The sequence below is a fragment of the Dreissena polymorpha genome, chromosome 12 (genome assembly GCF_020536995.1).
Source record: "Dreissena polymorpha isolate Duluth1 chromosome 12, UMN_Dpol_1.0, whole genome shotgun sequence".
NCBI lineage: Eukaryota > Metazoa > Mollusca > Bivalvia > Myida > Dreissenidae > Dreissena > Dreissena polymorpha.
The window spans coordinates 40,424,734-40,448,157 of record NC_068366.1 but is presented as its reverse complement, the minus strand read 5'-3'; the positions used below and the strand labels follow the sequence as shown (position 1 = coordinate 40,448,157).

The 23,424-nt window shown below is 35.9% G+C and overlaps 2 protein-coding genes across 5 annotated transcripts in view; both read right to left on the bottom strand.

The window, feature by feature from the left end:
* Positions 1-23,424, bottom strand: part of LOC127853028 (uncharacterized) — a 387,010-nt gene that overhangs the window by 200,152 nt on the left and 163,434 nt on the right. The gene's annotated exons all lie outside the window — the stretch shown is intronic.
* The window catches only part of LOC127853032 (interferon-inducible GTPase 5-like), a 206,086-nt gene that overhangs the window by 103,112 nt on the left and 79,550 nt on the right, over positions 1-23,424 (bottom strand). Inside the window, exons 2-4 of one of the 2 annotated variants that reach the window (XM_052387159.1) lie at positions 13,544-14,259; positions 6,073-6,275; positions 4,221-5,384 (exon numbers count right to left, since the gene is read on the bottom strand). In XM_052387159.1, the coding sequence (XP_052243119.1) occupies positions 4,221-5,384; positions 6,073-6,275; positions 13,544-14,140 (1,964 nt within the window). In that variant the 5' untranslated portion in view covers positions 14,141-14,259. Of the gene's footprint in view, positions 1-1,791; positions 5,385-6,072; positions 6,276-13,543; positions 14,260-23,424 lie in introns of those variants that run through there. The other variant, XM_052387158.1, reaches the window with a different exon arrangement.

Below are 23,424 nucleotides of genomic sequence, written 5' to 3'. Positions count from 1 at the left end.
TTTTTAAATTCCTGCAGTGATGTCTATTCATTCGACACACGAACACTAACTCCGATCCTAATAAAAAGACGAATTCTTCGGTTATTGTAGGGAAATATGTACGAACTATCTTCGTCACCACCAGCTCGGGGAACTAACTTGTCTTTGCTGCATTTTATGAAATTCGTCTTCAATATCTTGCCTATTTTGTGTTATTGTAACATGTATTTATCAATATATTACAATTTAACACATATAAAAATCATATAGTCTTGCTTTAATTGTTTGACAAAAGAATGCCATATTGTACAGAATTATCAAACAATAAAAAACATATTCAGAAGTTTGCTACATGTATCTTCCAGAATGTAAAACTATCATTTATAATTAATTCCACTTAATCTTCTTGTGCTTAAAACAAATAGTTTAAAAAGGGAGACAACTCTGTCAATTCAACATAATTTTTTATTTGCAGTTACTTCCCTTGACATGATAAACTATATAGTGTTCAAAAGCTGTTATTACTAGATAAATATAAGAAAAATGACCCCCCCCCCCCAGCGGCCATGCTTTTTTACCGATCCGAACCATTTTCGAACTCAACTGTTATATCCAAAAAACACATGTTTTTTTCATGAAAATTGGACCAAAACTGTGACTTCTAGATTGTTCCCATGTTTTCACTATATACATATAGAGAAAACTGCCCCGCCATGTTTTTTCACCGATCTGTACCATTTTTGAACTCGTCCAAGAAATCAATAAAACCAATGTTTTGACCAACTTTCATGATGATTGGGCAAAAATTGTGACTAGAGTGTTTACAAGGTTTCTCTATAGCCAAATAAGGAAAACTGCCCCGCCCACTGGCGGCCATGTTTTTCAACACACAGGAACCACTTTTAAACTCAATCAAGATATCATTTAGACAAACATTTTGACAAAGTTAAATGAAGATTGAACAAAAAATGTGACTTCTACAGTGTTAAAGGTTTTTCTTTTTTTTACCTAGTGACCTAGTTTTTGACCCGGCACAACCCAGTTTCGAACTCGGCCGAGATTTTATTGGGATAAAGCTTCTGACCAAGTTTCATGAAGATGGGACAAGAAATGTGGCCTCTAGAGTGTTTACAAGCAAATGTTTACGGACGGACGGACGGACATACGACGGACAAAGACCGGTGAGAAAAGCTCACCTGAGCAATCAGGTGAGCAAAAAAGAGTAAACAATATAGGCTACGGTTATTTCAATCAATGCTTCAGTGTCGTCAGAAAAATTAGTACTTACATAAACAAGAAAAAAAACGCGAATTGAAAACATAAACAAACATCACAAGATATAACCTACGTTCAAAATAAAAATCACTTGATTGAAATATATTTTGTTTAATAACATAATGCACATTAGGTCACCTTGCCAAAATAAGTCACGTAATTCGCATTGTAAATGTGTTTCAGATTTAATTAACAAAAAGCACGTGTCCTTACTTATATTCAATTAAGAACTTTGCAAAAGTGTATACTTTGATGTAAGAAGTTTAAGAACGGAACATTCTTTGGACGTATATAATGCAATAAAATAATAACAAGAAAAACTATGGATTTCGGAAAACTGAAAATACAATAAAAACATTTGGAACAAAAAAAATTAAACCTAATATTGTCAAAGCACAGTTTGGGGTTATGTATTCTAACAAAAAATGTTTCCATGTAAAACATCTGATACAATCATACATGTATCATAAAAATAATATATACCCTATTTTCTGTTTTGTAGGTAAATAAAGAAAGCACAATAAAATAACTCAACGATTCTCTTTAAGGATTTAATAAAACTTTAGATAATATATGTTGATATAATACTTATAATAGTCATCACGTAAATGATATAAGTTCACAATACACGTGAGTACACTGAATAATACAGAGGACTTCATTAAATATACACATATTGCACAGTGTGTGTAGATTGAATCATATTAATTACAAGTAATAAATATATCATATGTTGCACACACTTTGAGTACAGAAAATCACATTATGTATTGCATATAATATTATGATACTTATTACGATTATAATCAATGTCAAGATCCATCTATGTTTCATATTGTTCGAAATCAAATTTAATATAATTAAATGACATGTGTTAAACAGTCAGCGATTATGACGAGCAACTAAAACACCGTTATTTATCTAGGCTAGAACATGTGCATTCACTTTCCAATTCATTAAATTAATTTTCTGAACAAGCAATGCCACTTCAAAACTTAATAGAATTATTAATGCATACATACATATCACTAAACACAGCAATTAATCAATTCATCATGAATGTCACTGAACAGAACTTGTCATTATTATGTCTCTTAGGCCACGTTATACACTAAACTAACATGCATTTTGGCGACAAATAAACAATTATAAGACAGAAAATAAAACAATCTGATAAAACATAAGAAAAAAGAACAACGAACACAACATAAGTGGTAATAACAAGAGAAAGAGGTAACTAAGGGTTTAAATAGCGCCTTAAATGATACAAATTGTTATATTTACATAACAATGAAAACAGCAATACACATCAAACAAGCAAATTGAATATACACATAATTTAATATATTTAGAGCACATACCGCTATTTATATGATTATTAATATAAAATTTCACTTCAGAACGTATAAAGTATATAAATAACTCAAATAGCACATAACAAATCTCGGATATGTACTAAACCCCACAACATCATTTAACAACTGTATGAAATGTCTTTCAACATAAAACAATATTAAATATTTAAAGCCACACACCTTGAAAAGAAGTACACGTTAATCAATACATATAGATGAAATTTGAAAGTGTGCAAAATTGCCATTAAATCTATATCCTAGTTGGCAAGTAATTTATTATTTGTTTACATTTTAAAACCGAATGTAGGATTTCAATACGTATATATACATTTGGACAAACGCGATAAGTTTTACAGCGCACAAAGACGGATTTCTACCCTGTAATCACCAGATATATTTTAATTGAGAAAGATAAAAATAAATCTATAGCTTAGTTAGCCAGTAGTTTATTATTTTTCAAACGGTACTGCTGTTAAAACCGAAAGAAGGATTTCTAGACGTATACGTCCACTTCGACAAACGCGATTATTTTTAAGTTTGAAAGCGCAATAGAGACGGATTTATACATTGTAACCACCAGATATATTCTAAATGGCATAGATACAATATGTTTCTTATTTATACTTAAATTTACTATGCCATGTATTTCATTTCAAGGTGTGTGGCTTTAAATGAAATGATTTTAAGCATCCACCAAACAAATCAAAGTATTAAACGTGACCATGACATGACACTTTATTATGTTAAATATAATTTTAGTTCGAAGACATTACTAAATACATATTTTTAACAAGCTTTTCAAGCCAGTTATTAAACAATATGATCATACAATGTCATTGTATTCTTCCGTAACTCAATTTTGACCATGCAATGTGACGAAAAATAAATAATTGACTTTTGAACATTCAGCATCTTTTTTATATCTCTATAGCATGAAAACATACATTTCATGTATGAATACAATTCGAATATGCTTTGCCAAATAATAAATATTGTAATGGTAAATGATTTGAAGTTGAACATTCCTTGGTGCTTAACATTTTTCGCACATGAAATTAAAACATATATCCATCAAAATATACTTCATATGTATTGAACAGAAATGGGTTTCACAAATCAAAAATTCAATAACTGTACTTTGAAACGTTCTTTTTGTACCAATATAATAAACAGGAATATCCATATGAACATCCATTCATATGTCGTGTTCTAAATCTTAACTACCTCACAGCATTGATTTCCTCTTTTATACCATTACGTATGCAGAAAGCTCGTTTTCCCTTGTTGCAAGGTATCTTCCCGTTTGTATTTACTTGAAACTTTACAGTTTTCAAACTTTGAAAAAGAAAAAAAAAACGTTAATGGTGTTTTTTTAATTATACACTCTGTCACAGACCGTTTTTAACAGTCCATCGAATCCATGCCCAAACATCACATAACAACTGTTACACAAAATACTTCTTTGAAAATGTGTATTCATCATTGGTGTATATCGTTCAACGTGCATCGTTGTAATAATGGATATGAAACAATTTTGCTATAAGATCTCGCAATCGTAAATGAATATCTTTTAGTTACACCGGATCCTATACATTGTCTGATTTTATGGACCTTATTTTTCTCGCGTCTTCAACGGCAGCATTCAAAGCAACACTCAGAAACTTAATCGCTATTCCAAACGAGACTGCACCGGAAGCCAAGGTCGTCACAACGGGAAGCACAATATCTTTAATCTTGGAGGGGCATAGCATTTCAATAACCATCGGTATCTTAGCACTTTGGCAAAGTATTGTCGACTTAAGTTGCATGCACTCTACCAATTCTTGTTTCGTTTTACCTTCATCTGCAGCGTATTTCTTTAAGTGTGCATCTGTTAGCTTAAACTGCTCCCGATAGAAATGTGCCTCTGTAAGAAGATATTCATCTGTTGAAGAAATGCCAAACACATCAATGGGAGACACATCCGTTACGGCAACCATCAGGGCGGTTTTTAAGATTCGCTTGTTTAGTTCTTCTTCCTTTGCCTTGATGACATCCTCGGTCAAAAGACACGTCCCAAACGTTGCCACCTGTCTCTTCTCCGGCGGTGAATGTTGTATGATAGCCATTGCCAGCTTCCCAAAGTCGTACAGGTGTGGTTCGTAATTGTCGATGAGGAAAACTTCTCCACGCCGAGATGTTGGTAAACTATCTAAACAATTCCACCGTATTTTTCTTAGAACGAAGTTTTCGTCGAAAACCGGTGGTCCAGAGTAGACTCGCCTGGCATTATCGATGTCTTGCTGAACTTTCGTGCGGACAAAGAAGAACGTTTTTTCCTTTTGACGTATCGTTTCGGCGAGCCATAGGTCATTCTCGGTAAAACGTCCTGCGCAAACAATGATGTAGAAGTCGTACCTTTCAAATTCAACCTGGTCCATGTACGTATCTCGTCTGAAACGTTCTGTACCAACGCCCGGAAGATCCCATAGAAATATATTCGGAAAGACGGGATGGTTATATTGTGTTGGATGCATGGTTCCTTCAACGACATCAACGCGTGCCCAACCATCTTCATTTGGTTTGACGTCTCGAATAGCGTTAATAAAGCTTGATTTGCCGACTCCAGCATTACCCGTAACAGCTATGTTTAGTGTTTCTGTCTCCCATCGTGCTAGGTCATCTCGAGTTCTTCTGATCAGATCTCGCCTCTTGCTTGGAGAAGACTGATTGAAATCTAGAATGAAACTTTTTAATTCGTCTTCGTCAGCTGTTAAGTCACTAATGTCATCTTTCCTTAAACGGTAACAATACAGATACAAATATCACGGCAAGTTCCAAACCAAACCATACAAAATAAAACAACACTAACTCAGTCGATAGTTGGAGGAACTTACGACGTAACTGAACATCGTTCATAAACGCCTTAATGTCATACCGTTTATTTAGTTTTACCCAATATTTCAAAATCAGTAAATATCAATAACATACACATAAATGAAGCTATTAGGAACCTTAAGATTTGAAAAGGATTGGTATTTACAGTTATTCAAATATAATATATCGCGGAAACAATAGCTTTCGTATAAGGGAATATTGTGGTCAATTACACATAAAAGTTAAGCTGGCCAGTGTTTTGTCATCATATTTTGGAATAGGACCAGGCTCTTTTGAAATATCGCGTAGTTTTTACTAAAATTAGTGCTGTTGTTTTGCCAAGAAATACTTTAAAATTGACAATTTAAATGTTTCCAATATAATATTGAGTGTTTTAATGTTATATTGAGTTTTTTTAATCATGTTATATTTACACTGGTTCAACTTATGGAACTCGATATTTATTTTAAAAAAACAGACTTTTTGAAACCTTAAATTGTGATAATTTTCTTAATCAAATTCGGGACAATTATACACCTTTTCCATTTTGAATGTGGTCCCTATAACGGCCCCATATTAGAACGAAAACAAAACACTGCTGGCATACCATCTACTAAAGTCGAGGCTCGTGCCTGCATCATAACGCGTTGCGTCATTGCCTTCAGTGTCCTCGATGGTGCGGCAAGCACGTCCGTCTGCTCCGGTGAGCATAGCGGGCTGTTCGACGGAGAAGACGTCGTCTCTCTTGGCGGGCTGGTACATATCATCGCCCAGATAGGATATTCTACGTTTACCTCCTGACTTTTTTTGCTAATAAATGTAATGTAAAAAGAATGGCTTAAGTATTATTAGTATACATGTGTATAAACAATTTATAACATAAGCCGTATTGACTGATTTCTTGCGAAAATCTCATATTTTGATTATATGTTGCATTGGTGGGTATTCAAAGTTAAATAATGTCGTGTTCTTTAAATTAAACACGCAGTTTTACTTTTGCAAATATGAAATGAGCCATTAAATCTTCGTCTTTTATCGAACTTCCGGAACTATTTTTTGGGGGGTGGGGGATAATATTAGTGCATTACAAAAGACATGTTAAGAATTTGAAAAGGTCTTAATATTGCTATAAATACCAGTGTTGTGCAAATATTACATGTTTTACATCTAAATATTACATTTGCCTTTGTACAAGATGCTGTGCGTGTCACATGGTCTCAACGTGATCTCGCGTTTCATGTTATTTTAAAACTTCCTAATACATGTTGCTGCTACAATCGACAAGATAAAGATCGGACAACAGCTGACGCGCAAGGAATGTACGTATTCAAAAGCCATCACACTTTTTGTTCCGTGAAGGACATGCACAATAGTGTTGCAGCTATCAAATAACAGTAAAAACTGACTAAGCATAAATGCTACTTGTATCAAAAGTGTAAATCTCAAGACTTGAGAATCAGGACATTTGTTGCACTACAGTATCTGTGAAATATTTCATTCCAGCGTTGAAAAACCCGATAAAAATAGAACACTAGACCACTTGTTGATTCACACGTAACGAATATATTTGAGTCTTGTTCTGACAAAACGGGGCATAATACATTTGCGTAATGTGTCGTCCCAGATTAACCTGTGCAGTCCGCACAGGCTAATCAGGGACGACACTTTCCGCCTAAATTTGATTTTCGGTAAGGAGGGACTTCCTTGAAACTAAAAAAAAACATAAAAGCGGAAAGTGTCGTCCCTGATTAGCCTGTGCGGACTGCACAGGCCAATCTGGGACGACACTTTACGCACATGAATTTAGCCCAGTGTTCTCAGAACGATTATATTTTATCTGTGTAAGCTACCTTTCAGCTTTCAGCATTTATAAACAAACTTGATCGCTGTAAGCTAGTGACTACCAAAGTGAGACACATATATACATGTGAACAACATTTTGAAATAATTAGCTGCTTCTACGAGTATATATATTGCTCTGATTTCATTAACATCAACGTTGTATACATTTCCCCCAGTGATAAACAATGTATTATTTATCCCCACGCTTTTCGGAGAAAATGTGGGGATTATGTGGTTATATCCGCCATCTGTACGTCCGTCCGTCCGTCCGTCCTGGCCACTATCTCCTCCTACACTATTAGCACTAGAACCTTGAAACCTACAAAAATGGTAGCTATGATCATATGTGCGACGGTGACGGCGACGGAATTTGATCTGACCCCTGGGTCAAAAGTTATGGGGGTTGGGGTGGGCCGGGTCAGAGATTTTCCTGCGACCGCGATTCGAAAAAGGCTCATAACTTCAGTATCCCTTCAGATATTACTTGCAAATTTGGTATCCATGTGTATCTAGACAACACCTTTCCATGCGCATACAATTTTTTACCCCTGTGACCTTGACCTTGAACTTGAGGTCAGCGTTCAGGTTTCGAAATCTGCGACCGCGATTCGAAAAAGGCTCATAACTACTGTCTCCCTTCAGATATTGCTTTTATATTTAGTATTCATGTGTATCTGGGCAAAAGCTTTCCATGCGCATAAAATTTTCTACCCCTGTGACCTTGACCTTGAACTTGAGGACAGCGTTCAAGTTTCGAAATCTGCGACCGCGATTCGAACATGAGCTGTCAGAAGACAGCACGCTCGACTTTTCGAGTGCTTGATAGTATAACGCAAGCGATCATGGGGAAATTGTTCATATTCAATAAGCTCAAGGTAATATAGTCATATTCTAAGTGAAAGAGAGGACCATAATTAAAACATATTGATCGCTTATGTTTTAAAGAAGTTTATTTATGGACGATTCTGATTTTAGGTATATTTTCCACAATCTATTGAATTTTTGAGAAGACATAAAACGAACTAATAAGATTTTATTTCAAGTTTGATCGCAATGGCTTGGTTGGGATGGTTGGACGGTCCTTCAAAAATGAAATAAATAAATATTTGTTTGTACTTTTTACCATGTTTCAAAAAAAAAATCTTTTTGGGTGGGGGTGGGTGAGGGATAGGGGGTAGTGGAGAGGGAGTATAATGTGGGGGTGTGGTCATTTATTAGATGATCTTTCAATAAAAGCAATATGTCAAGGTGGGGCGTGGGGGATTGTTTGGGTGGTATGTCAGGTAAGAGCTGTTTGGTCAAATTATGAATCAAGTCTGATCATAAATAAAAAAGTTATGTCAATTTAAGCAACCAGTTTCAAAAATAAAATAATTAAAATAATTATTATTTTTTTACCACGTTTCAAAAAAAAAAAAATTTTTGTGTCTGGGGTGGAGAGGGGGGATAATGTGGGGGTGTAGTAATTTATTAGATGATATTTAAACAAGAGGGCCACCTGAGAGGAGTCGGTTCATTCAATCTTTACCTAATGTCAAACATGACCTAGATATTGACCAGACAAACATCCTGGTCAAGTTTCATTATTATTGAACCAAAACTCTGGCGTAGGGAGTGTTTTTGTTTTTGTAAGATTTGAAATGGTGACCTATATTTTGAGTTGACACCACTTACCAAACTTATCAAACTTTGCTTACAAGGATTTTGTATTATATAATGAAAATTTTGACAATCTAAAGGCAATAATTATGGCATTAATGATGTGATTTTGCTCATCATCAAACTTGACTGAGATCTTTCAGCAACTTTGATAAAGAATACTTGAGAAATGTGAATGCTCGAGTGTTTACAAACCAAATGTGGACGGACGGACAGCGGAAAAAAACCAATCCTAAAACCTCACCTGAGCAATCAGTTGAGCTAACAAGAACTGTCAGAGGACAGCGCGCTCGATTATTCGAGTTCTTGACATTATAACGTAAGCCATCATGGGGATATTGTTCACATTCAATAATTTATTTGACGATCTTTAAAAAAAAAAGATGTTATTTTTTTTTTGGGGGGGGGGGGGGGGTGAGAGGGGTTTTATGTGGGGTGTGGTCATTTATTAGACGATCTTTCAAAAATAAAAAAGGAGATTTTTTTTTTTTTTTGGGGGGGTGGGGGTAGGGGGGTGAGAGGGGGATATAATGTGGGGTGTGGTAATTTATTAGATGATGTTTAAAAAAAATTGAGGAGGGGGGGGGGTAGGGGGGATTGAGAGGGGGGTATAATTTGGGGTGGGGTAATTTATTAGATGATGTTTAAAAAAATGGGGGGGGGGGGTTGGGGGGAGGGAAGGGATTCTGGGTAGGGGCGTGGGATATTGTTTGGGTGGAATCCATTGTGGTATTCAGGGAAGTGTTGTTTTGTCAAAGTAATAATAAAACGTGATCATAAAGAAGTTAAGTCAATTTAAGCAAAATGTTCAATTATCTAAGTGTGAATGGCCATAATTATGTAAAAATGCTTGATACAGTGGTCTGCCCTTGTTTATAGGTTGGGGTCATGTTGGTAAACAAGTATGCAAAATATAAAAGCAATATGTCAAAGGATATAGGAATTATTTGGGAAAGTACGCAAACTTTAACATAGATTTATCAAGAATATGCATATTCTAAGTATAAATGGGGCAATAATAATGACAAAATGCTTGATAGAGCTGTCTGCTCTTGTTTATAGGCTGGGGTGATGTTGGTAAACAAGTATGCAAAATATGAAAGCAAAATATCAAGGGACAATGAAAATAAATGGGGTAGTACGAAAACTTTAACATTTGCTGCATATTCTAAGTGGAAAATGGGCCATAATTATGACAAAATGCTTGATAGAGTTGTCTGCTCTTCTTATAGGTTGGGGTCATGTTGGTAAACAAGTATGCAAAATATGAAAGCAATATGTCAAGGGACAATGAAAATAATTGGGGTAATTCGAAAATGTTAACATTTGCACGCAGACGCTAACGCTAACGCTCACGCCGACGCCGGGGTGAGTAGGAAAGCTCCACTATATATATTTCATGTATAATAGTCGAGCTAAAAAGTGTGTTTCACCGATCTGAGCCATTTTCCAACTGGTCCAAGAAATCAATATAACCAATGTATTGACTAAGTTTCACGATGATTAGGCAAAAATGTGACATCTATAGTGTTCGATCACAAGGTTTCTCTCTATATAGTCACATAAGGAAAACTGCCCCACCCCCTGGCAGCCATGTTTATTGACCCATCGGAACCATTTGCAAACTCATCTGAGATATATATAAAACAAATCTATTCACCATGTTTCATGATGATTGGGCAAAAATGTGACTTCTAGAGTGTTCACAAGCTTTTTTTACAATATAAATAAGAAAACAGCAGCCCCCGGCAGCCATGTTATTCAACTGACCGGAACCATTGTCCAAACCAACTCTCGTATCGAGATAAACAAATGTTCTGATCAAATTTCATGAAAATTGGGCAAAAAATATGACTTCTAGAGTGTTCACATGTTTTCACTATATACATATAGAGAAAAATGCCGCGCCCACTGGCGGCCATGTTTTTTGACCGATCTGAACCATTTTAGAACTCGATCGACATACCAAGAAAACCAATGTTTTAATTAACTTTCATGATGATTGGGCAAAAATTGTGACTTCTAGAGTGTTTACAAGGTTCCTCTATAGCCTTATAAGGAAAACTGCTCCGCCCACTGGCGGCCATGTTTTTCAATGGACCGAAACCACTTTTGAACTCAACCAACATATCATTAAGACAGACATATAGACAAAGTTACATGAAGATTGGGCATTAAATGTGAATTCTACAGTGTTTACAAGCTTTTTTTTATCTAGTGACCTAGTTTTTGACCCAGCATGACCCAGTTTCAAACTCGATCGAGATATCATTGGAAAAAATCTTCTGACAAAGTTTTATGAAGATCGGACCATAAATGTGGCCTCTAGAGTGTTTACGAACAAATGTGGACGGACGGACGACGGACAAAGACCAGTCACAAAAGCTAAAAACAAGAGCTGTCACCATAGGATGACATATGCCCCCTATAAACGCTTTGATAGAAGTTATAGCATTTTTCGAAACCTAAACGCAGATTTCAAAACCTAAACGCGGTCCCTAAGTTAAAGGTCTAGGTCACATGGGTCAAAATTTTAGTGCTTATGGAAAGACCTTGTCCATATAAACATGCATACCAAATATGAAGGTTATATCTCAAGGGACATAGAAGTTATGAGCATTTTTCGAAACCTATACGCAGATTTTGAAACCTAAACGCGGACCCTAAGTTCAAGGTCACAGGGGTTAAAAATTGTGTGCGTATGGAAAGACCTTGTCCATTTACACATGCATACCAAATATGAAGGTTATATCTGAAGGGGCATAGAAGTTATGAGCATTTTTGAAACCTAAACGCAGATTTCGAAACCTAAACGCGGACCCTAAGTGCAAGGTCAAGGTCACAGGGCTAAAAAATGTGTGCGTAAGGAAAGGCCTTGTCCATATACACATGCATACCAAATATGAAGGTCATATCTCAAGAGACATAGAAGCTACGAGCATTTTTGAAATCTAAATGCAAAGCGTGACGGAAAGATGGACAGGCGGACTTACAGACAGACGGACGGACGGACAGTCCGATCACTTTATGCCCCCTTTTCTTCGAAAGGGGGCATAAAAAACATCCATCCTCGAATAACATAATGAAACACAACTACACTGTATTATTATGAAAACATTAATTATCAAAGGGGAGTAACTACTGTAAATGCAATATTTAGAAGAGTTGTCTCACATGTTACATGACCTTAACTCATGATTGTTTGCAAGCCTTTTTACTATATAAATATAAGGACAACTGCCACGTCCCCTTGCGACCATGTTTTTCAACAGACCGGAACCATTTTCAAACTTAACTCACGTTTCTAGGAAACAAAAGTTCTGACAAAATTTCATGAAAATTGGGCCAAAAATGTGACTTCTAGAGTGTTGACATCATTTCACTATATACATATAGAGAAAAATGCCCCGCCCACTGGCGGCCATGTTTTTTCACCGATCTGGATTATGTCTGAATTCATCCGAGAAATCAATAACACCAATGTTTTGACCAACTTTCATGATGACTGGGCAAAATTTAAAATTGTGACTTCCAGACTGTTTACAAGGTTTCGTTATAGCCAAATAAGGAAAACTGCCCGCCCACTGGCGGCCATGTTATTAACGGACCGGAGCCACTTTTGAACTCAACCAACATATCATTAAGACAAACATTTTGACAAAGTTACATGAAGATTGGGCATGAAATGTGACTTCTTCGGTGTTTACAAGTTTTCCTTTTTTGACCTAGTGACCTAGTTTTTGACCCGGCACGACCCAGTTTCGAACTCGACCGAGATTTCATTGGGACGAAGCTTCTGACTAAGTTTCATGAAGATCGGACAATAAGTGTGGCCTCTAGAGTGTTTACGAACAAATGTTAACGGACGGACGGCGGACAAAGACCGGTCACAAAAGCTCACCTGTTGTGACATTGTTGTATGTCAGGTAAGTATTGTTTTGTCAAAGTATGAATCAAATCTGATCGTAGATAAAGCAGTTATGGCAATTTAAGCAAAACGTATTAATTTTACCTTGAGATTCAAGGTCATTCAAGGGTCAAATTCAACTTGCCAGGTACAGTACCCTCAAGATAGTCATGCGCATACAATTTGGACCCCTGTGACCTTGACCTTGAACTTAGGGTCCGTGTTAAGATTTTGAAATCTATTATGTGGTTATCTCCGCCGTCTGTCCATACTTCCGTCTTGGCCACTATCTCCTCCTACATTATTAGCACTAGAACCTTGCAACTTACACCTATGGTAGCTATAAGCATATGTGCGACAGTGCACTATTTGGGATTTTGATCTGACCCCTGGGTCAAAAGATATGTTGGTTGGGGTGGGGCCGGATCAGAGATTTTCACTCATTTTTTGGAGAAAAAGTGGGGATTATGTGGTTATATCTGCCATCTGTTATTTTACATTAACTTCTTCATTTCTACACCGATTTTCTTCAAAGTGATACTGATCAACTCCTATGACAACACGGTCAATCTCAACTATGCATGGCCCTCTTATCAACCCTATATTTATTTATTTATTTATAGATAAAGCGAAATTGTCTCTGCAGTAAATGAAGGAAAGCCTTACTTACCCTCAACGATCGGTCAGGATTTGCTCTGTTGAAGCCAGCGCCGCTTTGAAGATAGATGTCAAGGTCATTGAACTGGAATTTGTCTGTGTCAAACGTGTCCAACACAAAGATTTTGTCAGGCTTATAAGCTTCAAAATACTCTTCAGTGCCATTTATGCACTGAGAAAACACGTGATCGGGGCTGTGGTTCTCTAGACACCGAGTGAGATCAAATTCTATACTAGCGTTCACTTTATTACGAACAATGACTACTTTTTTGAATTTTAACTTCAAAACCTGTTCGAGCATTGATTTATCTAACTCGGCGAGTTCATCGTCACACACAAGCAAAGCACATTCGTAAAGATCGGTATCTAATTTAATTCCTTTGACATTAGCCGTGGATGCATCATTAGATACATCGTCGCTTCCAAAGGGAGGAAATTCCCAAAAAACAATCGCCTTGTTTTTCGGATATGGGTACAACACTGGCTCCACACTGGAAGAAGCGCATTCCAAGTGTTGTTTCAATCCACACAGAGCTGTGATTAAACTTGTTTTTCCTACATGTTTACGTCCAAGAACGACGATGCCTACCGGCGGTACCTCTCTAGCCATATTCGCTTTTCATTCGTAGGTGGAGTTGTTTATGACACTATTTCTATACTCATAATAGTAAATTTGTCATTACTTATACTTGAACATTCGTCATCCGTTTTCGGGTTTTTCGTATAAGTCTGAAAACGAAAGTAGATAATACAAGTCAAACCCGGGTCAAACAAGCTGGCGTAGCGAGATAAAATTACATTATAGCAGAATTCATAACACGTTTACATGATAAACAATGAAAAGTTTGTTTGCAAACACTATAAAGATACGGTAAAACTAACGTATCTGCTAGCCTCATTGATAAATATTACAATATTTAACATATGACAGAACAGATAGATTATTTGCGACTTAAGCATATACAGCTCATCGTCAAAAACAATAAATCAATCATAAATACATATACATACACATGCGTCAAAATAACAACAAATGTTTATGCATTTTTACACATAGATGATTTTTGTGAGAATGCAATATGAAAGAGAAGGCTCTTAATTGTTAAACAAAGTTAAGTAAATGATTATGATCCGTTAGTGATTGAGAAAAATAAAATATAAACATTATGCAGTTAGAAATTATTTACACAATCACATTTTTGGGGAAAAAACTATTCTCTCATAAGACTATAAATTTTCGGCTCTAAGTTTAAATGCTTTTATACAAAAATTAGCTAAACGTATTAATACAGTGACGAATATTGACGAATGTGCGCTAAAACACGATCTTCTTAATTCGCATATTACAAGATATAATAAAATCTAAAGAACGGCCTCAACACGAAAACACTTTTGGATTTATGTAAAAATTGCAACTGCAATTTTCTCTTCCGCAAAAAGCATATATTTTCCCAATATGATTATTTATTCAAATTTCGACTCTCATTGACCAAGATTATGTACTTTTTGAATAATTACTTAATCAGGAACTTGAGTATACCATTAATGTAATCATAGCAAACACATTTTTCGTCCGACCAAAAAAAAGAAGTACCAATCACGAACATATTCCCCGTATATAACTCTTTGCACACAACGTTGTTTCATCAGCCTTGCTTCCGTACTTTTTTAGGTAAATCAGGATCAACATTTTACTTTTCAAATATTTTTTTCTGTTTTTGTTTTCATATCAAACACAATTTTGTCCGACATTGCCTTCTATCTACAAACCAAGTTGAAACAACCAAGCTCAAGTTTGTGTTTAGTAGTCGCAGGATGCAACAGCAAAATGTAGTTTTTATTAATTTCGGCAACCATAGAAACAACAATATTTGTCTAACGATAAAATGAAATAATGTGATGATTGTCCCATATGGTCCTCTACCGATTCAATCCTTAATACTTCTTGTATAATCTGTTATAATCCCCCACCGACATGCGTAAGAAAATAAAATCTATTCAAAAAATGTATTAAGCATTTAATAAACAATATTGCTGCACAGTTATAGAAACAATAGTCTTATATATATTTAACAATGTTTGAAATTCTTTTGACTTTTCAACGAGATTGAGTTTAAGCAACAATTTCAGTTTTGTTAAATGTACTGACCCGGCTGCTACAAATCATTGCAGTAAAACAATGATGACATTAACTTACGCCTTTGTACTCATGACTTTTTTGACCTTCTCACACTAAAATACTTAAGTCGCCTTTGGTGATAAGATATTATATTTAGAAAATGAGATAAGATATTCCACCGGTTTAACCGATGGGAAATCTTTAAAATCATGCGTCAATAATGTTTTTTACGTTATCGATTTTGAAACTGCGTGAACGTGCGCACGTTTTCATACACAAATCGCATACAACCATCAGAAGTAAAATATCCAATCGCATATATATCCATAAACCGTGCATGTTTCTATTTAATTTCATTAAGCTTAATACGGCGCTCTCGGCTCTCGATATTGTGTCTTCGTTTAAATTGAAGCAAAACGTGCGCAGTTATATTAAACCAGGAAGAATAGAAAACGCAAACATCATCATCGACATCATCAGAAGCATCATCAGGAACGTCAATACCCCTTCCATCATCATATCATTAGCAGCAGCACCATCATCACCATCATCATCATTATCATCATCACCACTTCCAACATCAGCATCATTATCACCACCCACCACCAATCAGAATCACTTAAAAGCTATAAAATTCCAAAGGTGCTTTAAGAAGACATGGCCCTGTTAAGTTTTTCCAACATATCAAAAACCACTTTAAATGTGTGTTTAAATTTTACGCTGCAGTTGAAATACCACTCGCTCTATTGAACACACGAAATATAGTTCACTCTATGGTCTTACATAAATTAACACTGTGCAGCGTTTTATAATATTAATAGCGTTTTAAAGTTCGACAGTCGTGGAAGTTAATTCAACTTTCAGTAAATTTCGATCGAAAGAACCAGGTACACTCAAAATCTTAACCTATTAAAGTTGCGGTCAACTAATAATTATAGGTTATTAGACGTTTCACTGTACAATACGGGGATATATTTGGACGAGCACACAGTTTAAGTCATATTGGACGAGCCGTTAGGCGAGTCCAATATGACTTCAAACTGTGAGCGAGTCCAAATATATCACGTATTGTACAGTTTAAACGTCTAATAATCTTTTTATTCTATATCCCTTTCTAATGCTCTTTTGTTTCTTCTTTAAAATAAATTACAAAACCAGCTTTCCGTATTTTTATTTTCATTCACCTGATTACGCAATTTATGACGTAGCTCGTGTGACGTCATTTCTCTGAAGAAACATACTAGTATAAGCAAGATTTTCTGCATTTTAGGGTTAACACTAATCACTATGGACGTGTTTGTGTTTAACAGTAAATTAATCATAATATTTTTTTAAATCATCGAACGAATCCAAAACGTAATTCGGATTGTGTGTTTGTAATGCATAATTGTTAACTTCGATAAGAATAAAACAACTCGCTCCGACAGGATTACGAATTCGTAAATCGAGTTTTGGGTCAGAATGGTTAGCATGGGATACAAACGCTTTCAAAGAAAGTGTGGATTTAAATACATTTCGATAAAGGGATGGAAGAACAGAAAATGGAAGGGCATATCATTGAAATGTGTTTTTATAAGCATTGGATTAAAGCTGTCATTGAGGTTAATAAAATAGAGTTTTTGTTTTGCTGTTGCATTTGTTTTTCAATTTCAAACAATAACAATATCACTTGCTGTTGCATTTGTTTTTAATTTCTAACATTTATCCAATTTATTTATTTAAGAAATACAATCTAAATATCGCCTGTGTGAATCGAATATTGTACATTCGGATACTTTTTCTCGGTAACGGCTTTTATCGTTATAAAACAATTGCTTAGTGCACTTGTACTCAACTGTCCAATATGGAAAAAATACAGACTTTTTGGATCCAATACCGGAATATATTGGACGGTCACGTGGAACTTATGAAGAATGCCCATTGGATGAATTTATTGGATATAGAATAATGGGGTGTAACCATTTACTTCAACAGGCGGCCTAAGGTTAAACCGGGCAACCAAATCACCAAGATTCGCGTACTTGTTTGAAAACCCATCTGTTTTGTGTGTTTTTTGCATTAAAGGGACTGCGCCAATGATTTTTTTTTGCGCCTTGTGCAATACTTATACATGCAATAAATGAGAAAATAATAGAATACGGGGATATAGAAGATAAATCAAAGCAGCAAACAGGTGTGAACAATTTTAAAAACTCAAATCCAAAACGGATATCAAACCACCGACCTAGGAACCACACATAGACATGCTGTCATCTGCTACAATGACAATATTCTTCCGGGAAAATGTTAACGTGATGGGTCAAACAGACACACCCAAAGTATTAAATTACTTTTATCGCAAAATACGAAAACTTCTTCCTTTACATAAATGCGTTCTTTTTACGGTTAGTAATATATGAAGACGAAAATACATTCAGATGTTAAAAGAAAAAGCCATAAAATTTTACCCATTTTTGCTGACATGTGTTTGCCATCCCTTTAACTCTGGAATGTACGTTTTGCTTTAAACGAGTTCGTCCCTTCAATTAACCACGGTCCAGTGACCACTTTCGCCCGCCGTTGAATAGCATGTGCTATAAATTTGCGATACAATGAAATACAGATAAATATCTTTTGTAACTATGTATGTTGATAGTTTAAATTCTTCACACAACCTTTGTTAAGGTTTGTTGATTTTGGACTAACAAACAACACAACTCTCTGGGGCACGGCTACACAACACTTTGGGGCACGGCTTGTGTTACCACTTATAAGCGTCTTACAGGGAAACTTGGATCAAATAATTTGAACGTCTCTACTTAAGTGAACATTGGGTACGATATGTTATATGTGAAATGCAATTCAGTGTGTTCTAAACCTGTTTTAAATTAATGATGACCACCACGTGCTCAAAGTAAATCCCGCAAAACTTTTTTTTTTTTTAAATATTCGAACATATAATCGTGACGGCAGAGGTTGTTTTCGATTTGTTTGTGTGAGCGTGTTTTTACCGCAGATGAAACGGGACACCTTTTGTTCCAATATATTACGTTACCGTTCTTTTCTTCTTGACTGTTCGAAAAGAAGACAACGCATGAACAAAATGAGGTATACACCCTCAATCGTTCGCATTTAAAATTCGATACACCGACAGATTGCCATTAAGCGAGTCATTCAACCAGTGTTGTATTAGGGTGTATCCGATACTTGAAAACACTACCAACTGATCTTCACGTGCGATGGTATTTCAACACCGCTTTAATTCAATCGAACTGGTGTGATATGCTTAATATAAGCCTCGCCGTTATTTTAATATAAGAATGACCTGATATATAGAGAATAATAGGTTATTGCCATATTATATCGTTGTGAACTTCATCAGTGAAGCTAATAGGCCACGCCGTTGTTTTATTCTTGCAAATCCTGATATAATACACAACGACAGACATGTGTTTCTGTTTACCACCCCGTACGTCCACGTTTTAAAAGTAATCATGAAATTTAATCGCTTCGACGTAGCATCATCAGCGGTATTAGTATGTTGTTAAACGTGTGATGTATTAACAATTACGTACTGAGCACTTGCGGTTAATAATTTAAAAATTGGATTTCGCTTTTTTGTTGTTGTTTGTGTCTTAATTATATAATAGTGGCAGTTTTCCCTATTTGGCTATAGAGAAAACTTGTCAACACTCTAGAAGTCACAATTTTGCCCAATCATCATGAAAGTTGGTCAAAACATTGTTTTTATTGATATCTCGAACGAGTTTGAAAATGGTTGGGATTGGTGAAAAAACATGGCTGCCAGTCGGCGGGGCATTTTTCTCTATATGTATATAGTGAAAACATGTGAACACAGTAGAAGTCACATTTTTGGCCAAATTTTCATGAAATTTGCTCAAAACATTTGTTTCCTTGATACGAGAGTTGAGTTCAAAAATGGTTCCGGTCAGTTGAATAACATGGCTGCTGGGAGGGGGTCAGTTTTTTCATTATGCCCCCCCTTTCGTAGAAGAGGGGGTATATTGTGTTGATCATGTCGGTCCGTCCGTCCACCAGATAGTTTCCGGATGATAACTCAAGAGCGCTTATGCCAAGGGTCATGAAACTTCAAAGGTACATTAATAATGACTCGCAGATGACTCCTATTGATTTTTAGGTCACTAGGTCAAAGCTCAAGGTCACGATGGCCTGAAATAGTAAAATGGTTTCCGGATGATAACTCAAGAACACTTATGCCTAGGATCATGAAACTTCATAGATAAATTGATCATGACTCGCAGATGACCCCTATCGATTTTCAGGTCACGAGGTCAAAGGTCAAGGTCACGGTGACCCAAAGCAGTAAAATGGTTTCCGGATGATTACTCAAGAACGCTTATGCCTAGGATCATGAAACTTCATAGCTATTATATTATATTCTATTGGTGGCAAATTGTTTTGTTGAATCTGATTCTAGTTTACCCCAAAATGGCGACTTTTTAGTGTATTCCTAGAAATAAACCTACCTCCAGACAATGACTGTTATAACAACTTAGTGTTGATGTGAATATAAAAAAATATATCAGGCAGCATTTTAACAAGTAGATATCAATGCAGTGCTATGATAAGCACAAAACAATAATGCAGTACCCAGTTTTCTGCGTATCATACCATTTATTTGGATATCTGCCTGATATTACGCTGCCTGATATATTTTTATCTAGTGAACTTAGTTTATTAAGTTCAATTGCTCATGACGTCATTTGTACCCCGTCAAACGTCATGCAAAATATTCTTTCCAGCCAAAAAAGACGAGTTTCTTAAAGCCACACACCTTGAAATGATAGTAAATTTAACTATAAATAAGAATCATAGTGTATCTATGTCAATCAGAATATATCTGGTGGTTACAATGTAGAAACCCGCCTTTTCTGCGCTTTAAAACTTAAAAATAATCGCGTTTGTTGAAATAGTCGTATACGTCTAGAAATCCTACTTTCGGTTTTAAAAGCGGTACCGTTTGAAAAATAATAATTTAACTGCTAACTTGGCTATAGATCTAATGTTTTTTGTGCCAATTAGAATATATCTGGTGGTTACAAGGTGGAAATCCGTCTTTTTTGCGCTTTAAAACTAAAGCTAATAATCGCGATTGTCGAAATGGACGTATACGTATAGAAATTCTACTTTCGGTTTTAAAATTAAAAATAATAATAAATTCCTTGCTAACTAGGCTATAGATTTAATGACAATGCTGCACACTTTCAGATTACATCTATATGTTTTGATCAACATGTATTTCATTTCAAGGTGTGTGGCTTTAAAATTGTTGACATATAAGTATGATGAACAGAAAACGAAGAAATGAATGCAGTAAGCTTTTGCAAAAACACTGGTACGAAGTGAAGAGAAAAAGCTATAGAAGTTTTATTATCAAATGATGAGAACTGAAATGTGATTATTTAACACACCTAATTAGGGAAAATACCCCGGGCCTCTCTTCGCTTCCAAACAGATCATGCAAAGATAACAACTTTTATTGTGCTATTATTTTGAGCAATTTTGCCATTGGCCACAGAGAAATAGGAAAAACGTATTTTCAAATGATCATGCGAGAAAAATTCCTGACAATTACAATAAGAATCCATCAACTGGCTTTGATATTAATTAAATTTAATAATCATTTTTTTTATTAATATTACTTAATTATCAACGTCCAACGAAGGAGGACGAACGTTGACTTACGACAACAGCTCATTCCTTAATTCAATTAGAGTCGTAAGATCATATTAAATGAGTGATTTCTTATTTTGTAATTTTCTATCAAAATGAAAATACATAAAAAGGTAAAGACAAATATTAATGGGTCGATTCGTCATCAAATAAACGCGTGAAGACGTCAATTACTGCCGTCTGACTACGCGTCTGTATTACGTCACTTTCTACCACGTTCAAAAATTCACCGGAACTAGATGTGTCAATCGTCTGCTCATAGTCAGGTTTGAAAAGCTGTCCAAGCGTCTGCACAACCCTTATCATTGGCGTTCTTTTTGGCGGGAATTACGGTCAGCTGGTTCTCGGACGCGAATTCCGTGTCAACGGAGTGAGGTATGTCTCTAGAGCCCCCTAGCTCTATATCAGTGCACACACGGCACTCGGCTACAATTATCGCCACCTGTGTAGCTAGGTCAAAACTATACTTTTCCTCCGAAAGATGGCTTTCACCGGAAGAGACAGAACCCTGCGATACCGGTGGGATATTCGAGACCCTCATTTTGGATCGCCTCTTTACTGATCGATTAAGATTAATGGCGGGAGACATGCTCCCGCGATACCCTTGTGCTGACGTCATCTCGTCGGCATTCTCAGTCGCGTTACATGAGTTGTACCGATTATTCAAGTGATGACAGTTTAAGTAATGCAGAACTTTATTATAGTGTAAATGAACATGAAGCTATGGAGCAGATAGAGTCCATATACATTGACTGTGGGGACGAAGTTGTTGAGTCTCTTTCTTTTAAAGAAATTTCTTCAGCTGCCAAGAAAGGATTGAGAAGTAAAACTAGGAGCTATAGTGTACATGAAACAGAATCAGAATTGACACTCATAGATCTCTATGTTTCTAGTGAAGGTGCTTTAGCAGTGAAATTGACAGTTAAATTTAACAATGACTTTACTTACAATGTGTGTGTGCACAGGAAAGAAATACGAAGATCACACAGTTTTTGGGAATGTGCGCCAGAGGTGTTTCATACTAGCAAGATGCCTAGGATTTCTTGGAAAGACTTGATAAGTTCTCTGTTTGCTGTGGAAATTCAGAGGCAGAATTTCAGCAGTTAGTACCTGTTTGGTCTGGGTTGACAAATAATTTCAGTAATGATATTGTGGCATACAGAGAAGGAAATTTTGGTGCGCAATACCAGTCCACAATCAAATCATCTGCGTGTGAGATGCTGATCTTGCGAAAGGAAAAATGTCTTAAATGCAAGGATTATTGCTATGCATTGACGAAAAGTATTGAAAGACTCGAGGACAGGAAAGCAACTCCAAGAAGATTTAGCCATTCAACATTCAAACACTCAGCCATTCAACATTCAAACACTCCAACATGAATAGAGATGAACTTTGTAGCAAACTGAAAGAGCAAAAAAAAAATAATGACCTCTCAAATAAAGTTTGGAAACTTAAAATACAATTTGAGCGAGCAATTTCCAAAAGTGGTGTTAAAATGAGCGTCATGGAAATAGTGAGTTGAAAACATTGTTTGCGACTTGTTCCGAGGAAGTTAAGCGAAGTTTCCCAGATAGCAATTCGCGTCAATGACCCTTTTGGGAACAAGAAGAACTAGCTGCAAGTAAGTCTGATAAACGTGGGATGCGCTGGCATTCAATGATAATCCGTTGGTGTTTGTTCATGAGACAAACGTCACAGGTTGCATATTATTCTATGTGCGAATCAGTATTGGTGAATCTCCCATCCTCACGTACATTATATGACTATAGTCACTTCCTAAAAAGTGAGCTAGGATTTCAGGCTGATGTACTTCAGCTAGCAAAAAAGGAGGCAGAGAAGACCGGTTTATATGATGCGGAGTGGAGGAAGAATGTTGGGCTTCTATTTGATGAAATCAATATCCGTGAAGATCTAGGTTACGATAAACATATTGGTAAGCACTTGAGTCTTTGAAATTAACATAACTTAATTTTCAATTTTGATGCCCAATAATTTGCATGTATGTGTAAATTATAGCACTAAAGAAGGAAATGGTCACCATCGCCAGACACATTTTTTTACCCGCCCGGTTCATAAGAGAC